Raw genomic sequence first — 5,120 nt, 5'->3', positions numbered from 1 at the left:
GAAAGATTTAGACGCCCTAGCTAGACAACTACATAGAGGGTCTCTACAAGTCTATATATTCTTTGATTTCGTTCCCCCCGTAAGATCAATATCACAACCAATGAGGTCTGCAAGTTTCACATCTAAGTAATACCCGATAGTTTACTATATAGATATATATTTAACAACCACATTATAAGAAAGGATATTTTTAGATATCGGTAGTTGTCCCGTCGTACCCAAACAGTAATATTCCAGAGGGAAATGCACCTAAGATCAAATATTTCGAGCTGGCTTCCGTGGAAAATTCAGACTTTCTTTTTGATGCTGCGATCACATAATAACATAAACTTTGAGGTTCAATAGCTAAATACATGGCAATTGAATCATGAGCTGAGATCATAAAGAGCATACTGGGAGTAGGAAGTGGAATTAATACAATGGATTCAAAAGCATCAAACCTCTCTTGTTTGAAAGAATCAAAACACATCGAAATGGTACCAGTTGTACTTAATAATAGAAGGATTTGGCAGAAATATGTAAATTGTCCCTCCTAAAAAGATTATTCCGGAATAAATGGGCAATAGTTAGGAGAGGTGCGTCAGCGGTGAGCAGAAGCAAGGTTATTAGATACCTCAGGAAAGCCCGGCCAGAACCACACGTGCAAGTTTCCCTGCATGTGGCTCGTCCGTGATAACTTCTTTGGATTTGCGTGAACTAGCGGACCGATCACTAAGTGTGGATGCTCCCTCCAGCATGAGCGAACCTTTTCGAAACTGGTTAGGAATGGGCGCCACTATCCCAGCCCAGATCCAGCAAAGTTCTATTGATCATGTCCCCTTCCCAACAGTTGTACCTTGTCTTGGGGCGTCTTTGGCTTTACGAGAGCCGGAGAAAAAAGTCTTTCTCTTCCTGTCTCAGATCATATTCTGCTGCGTCCACAGAAGAGGAAATCGCAATGCCTCTTGCTCAGCAGGCGTAGCTTGGAGTGGGAATGTAGTGCGGGTAAGGTAAGGAAAGTGGCCGCCAGAGAGGAAGCCAAACCGGCCTATTAAGCGCAGCTAAGCTAATATGCGCCGGAGAAAGCTAGGTGCCGAAGGGAAGCTCTATTCGGCCCAGAGCATGGATTCCCCATAACGAAGAGGCTAGCTCAATTGCCTATCATGTGCTCGAGAAGGTCCCCCAGTTCCTCGGCAGCACCTCGAGGTGCATTTTTGTTGTCTTACATGAGACTCGGGATATTCCTCACTCCATGGCACCTTTCCCGCATCCATTTCGCCCGCCCGTCCAGACGCGTCGCCCTTTTTCATTATCATCTACCGCCCTTTCTTTCCTCTCGGCTATTCACGCATGAAGATCGACGTATATATGCTCGAATTCGGTTGCCGATGCTATAGGTAGGAGTACATTATGGCAGGATCAGTCACCCGGGAAACCAACCCTCCTCCAAGAAGAATTGAGCTATACCCCCCGATCCCTATAGAGCGAAAGAGCTGCCTGGTGATCCCTAGGTTGCAGCACGTCTGGTCGTTAACTCCTCGCCCCCCTGCCGCCGTTTCTAGGACCGACCGACGCCTCACCTGCACAGGTACCTACGTAGTATAGTGTCGGTCGCACATTCAACATAGCGTTCGGACTCATGTGCCTTCCAGAACCAGGGGTCTTCAAGCCTACTGCGTACGATTAGCCAGCCTTGCAGCGGCAAAAGGATTAGACATCCCCCCATGCTATGGTTCCCTGTGGTCCGAACCTGGTGCCACATTTGGTTAGGGAGCTGGGCGATAATAGCTCCTTTGGCCGGAGGGGTTTATTGCATAAAAATGTCGGGACGCAGGATCCCGAAGAGGGAAGCCCAACGAATGTTAGATGCAAAGCTCTGCACCTCATTAAGATCATATTGGCATACTCTCCCCAAAAAAAAAGAGCAGACCCTATTGAAGACGAGAGTGAGGTACAACAAGGCCATTTATGTCCACCGCCCTTCTCACGGAGCCGTACGTGGACGTTACCGCTCATACAGCTCCCAGCCAGCAAGCAGTTAGCCTTCCTCTACAAGGAATGGAAGTGTGGATGAATCGACATCAAATAGAGGAATTCAGTTTTTCTCGTTCCTCCTCTTCTCTTCGTATTCTATTTTTAAGGGTTTATTATAGCGAAGCAGAAATTTCTTACTTTTGAGGTATAATTCCCCCCCCTTCATTCGCTGGATCTTTGAGCGCTTCGATGAGCCCAACAAGATCTTCGCGGCTGACATTATTTTTACCGTTTCTCTCGAAGGCTAGGTGTTATGCGATGTCTACCCATACATAATGATCTCGATACATCTTTGCTTCAGCGTAATATGAAGTAAAAGTTATGACAAAAATACGATTTCTTATCTTCTAAGAATTTCTTTTTTCTCTGGTTTTAGCTCTTGCAGCTGAGAGGCTGGTGCTATGGCTAAAACAAGATCGAAGAACCATGGAAAATCAAAATCTTCTGTTAAAAACTCAAAGAAGAAAGCTGGTAATGGTGTTCTTGATGTGGCGAATTTCTGAAATCGAGCCATTGGAGTTCTCGGATGAGGAAGGTTTGCAAGGGGAGGGTCGACTCAACGAGGGAGGAGATCGTCATGATTTTCAACCTCTATCTCCCAATTCTTCATTAAAAGAGATTCAAAGGCAGGATGAGGCTAGGAGTGACGCTCGGAATGATTTCATTCACTTCCTCATGGCCAACAATCAATGTAATAGTGAAATACGGCAAGGTAAGAACTCAATTCCTCCCATTTTGCGTTCTAAATCTGTGATGCATAACTTGGAGAACTCTTTTAAGGATACGGAGCAGGGTAATGAGAAAGAAATCACTCTTGATGATATTGAAGAGGAGATTTTGTTTTGGAATCCTTCAATCGTGTGCTATGTTCTTGGATTTAATCCACCATTGCACGTGCTTGAAGGATTTGCAAAAAGGATTTGGCATGATAAGGTTGACCAAGTGAAAGTTTTGTCACATGGAATCTTTATCATTCAGTTTACCTCTCTAGAATTCAGAGACCAGGTGATGAATGGGGGATATGTTTTCTTCAATCGCAGACCTGTAATCTTGAAACCTTGGGACCCTAATATCAATTTCAAGAAAGAGGATGTCAAGTGTGTCCCAATTTGGGTACAGCTTGAGGATCTAGAATTGAAATATTGGGGCCAAAGGTCACTCTTTAAGATTGTTGGGCAACTTGGTAAGCCTCTTATGGAGGATGCTGTCACCAAAGATAGGGAGAGGTTGAGCTATGCTAGAGTGTTAATTGAGGTACAAATGGACCAACAGCTCCCGAGTATGATAGAGTTTGAAAATGAATATGGTCTCAATATTTCAGTTAGTGTCAAATATGAATGGAAGCCGATTAGATGCTCCCACTGCTCAGGAATTGGTCATTTTGTAGAAGAATGTAAAAAAGCTGTTGTTCCTTCAAAGCAACAGTGGGTAGTGAAAAATAACAATAGAAAGACCAATATTCCTGATGTACCTGATGCAGATGGTTTTATCAAGATTTCAAAAGGGGCGAGAGTGGATAGAAGTGAAAAGCAGCAGGTGCCTCCTGTAGTAAGAATGGAGAATACTTTTCATGCTCTTAGCTTGGAGGAGCAAGATGGAAATAGTGGGGGAATCAATGCTAAATATGGAATTGACAAGGCCACAACAGATGGAAAGAATATAGACAATACAAGAGGGGGGGGGGGGGAGGTCCCTCTCTTTCTAATAAATAGATTGTTGTTTTGGAATGTCCGAGGAGCCAATCATCAATCTAAACAAAAATTAATAAAGAATTTTATTATTTCTCAAAAGGTTGATTTTGTGGGTCTCCTCGAGACTAGGGTAAAGGCTCCAAAGCTTGGAGCCTTGTACTCTAATATTTTTGATGGATGGTGCTTCTCTTCAAACATTGCTTGGAATCCGAGAGGTAAAACTGCGATTGCTTGGAATCCTTATAGATTTAATGCTGATATCATAAAATGTACTAGCCAACTAATGCATTTGAGGATTTCAACTATTGAGGGATTCAACAGTTTTCTCACGGTTGTATATGCTTCAAACAACAGGGGAGAGAGGAAAGTACTTTGGAAGGACTTGTGTGAATTATATTCTGATGGAAACTGGTGTGTGATGGGGGATTTCAAAGATATCCTAGCTAAGGAAGAGAGGGTGGGGCATAGGGTAAGATCCTATCCTGATTCTGATTTCCTTACTTGTGTGAATTATTGCAAACTTGAAGATGTTAAATCTAGTGGGAATTTTTTCACTTGGACTAATAAACAACCAGGGGCTGATAGGATTTATTCCAAGATAGACAGGATCATGGCCAACCAAGCTTGGATTGAAAAATACGAGTTTGCTGAAGCTGTATTTCTTAACGAGGGACTTTTTGATCATTCTCCAGCAATCCTTTCCTTGCATCCTCATGTGGTGGTGGGGAAAAAGCCGTTCAAATACTTTAGGATGTGGAAATCCCATACTAAGTATGATTCTATGTTAAGAGATGTATGGAAATTGAAAATATCGGGTAACCAAATGTACCAGGCTGTTTGTAAACTAAAGCTATTCAAAGAGAGATTGAGAAAGTTAAACAAGGAAGTATACAGTGATTTGCAACAGCAGGTTCATGAGGCCAAGGAAACTTTCGACAGACTCCAAAACCAGCTGGAACAATAGCCCCTTGAAGACAGCCTACACCAGCAGGAAAGATTAGCCCGTGAGAATTTACTTCAAAAGTAGCAGGATTACTCTTTGTTTTTAAAAGAGAGAGCTAAAATGGAGTGGATTCAAGATGGTGACACTAATTCTGCCTTATTTCATGCTTGCATAAAGCATAGAATGAGGCAAAACCGAATCCTTTCCATTGAAAACCAAGAGCGCAGCAGAGTTACAGATTTAGAACTCATTACAGCAGCTTTCCTAAACTTCTATAAAAGTCTCCTTGGAACCAAAAGAGATCAGAGGAAGGTAATGGAAAGAAGTATTCTCAACAATGGCCCTGTATTAACTTCAACTCAGGCTGATTGTTTACTACAGGAATTCACAAGGGATGAGATAAAAAAGGTTGTTTTCAGCATACCTTGAAATAAATCCCCGGGTCCAGATGGCTTTTCTAATAGCTTCTATCA

General features: G+C 42.8%; 1 protein-coding gene across 1 annotated transcript; it reads left to right on the top strand.

The window, feature by feature from the left end:
* The first annotated feature begins 765 nt into the window (after positions 1–765).
* Positions 766–4,668, top strand: LOC133035991 (uncharacterized). The gene is made up of 4 exons (XM_061112453.1): positions 766–984; positions 1,381–1,567; positions 2,390–3,702; positions 3,805–4,668. Exons 1-4 carry the CDS (start codon positions 766–768, stop codon positions 4,666–4,668), a joined length of 2,583 nt encoding a protein of 860 aa, XP_060968436.1.
* Positions 4,669–5,120: the final 452 nt, after the last annotated feature.

Source organism: Cannabis sativa, chromosome 3, assembly GCF_029168945.1.
Source record: "Cannabis sativa cultivar Pink pepper isolate KNU-18-1 chromosome 3, ASM2916894v1, whole genome shotgun sequence".
NCBI classification, from domain to species: domain Eukaryota; kingdom Viridiplantae; phylum Streptophyta; class Magnoliopsida; order Rosales; family Cannabaceae; genus Cannabis; species Cannabis sativa.
Note: the sequence above shows the minus strand (reverse complement) of the source record. Positions and strands in the feature narration are given on the sequence as shown.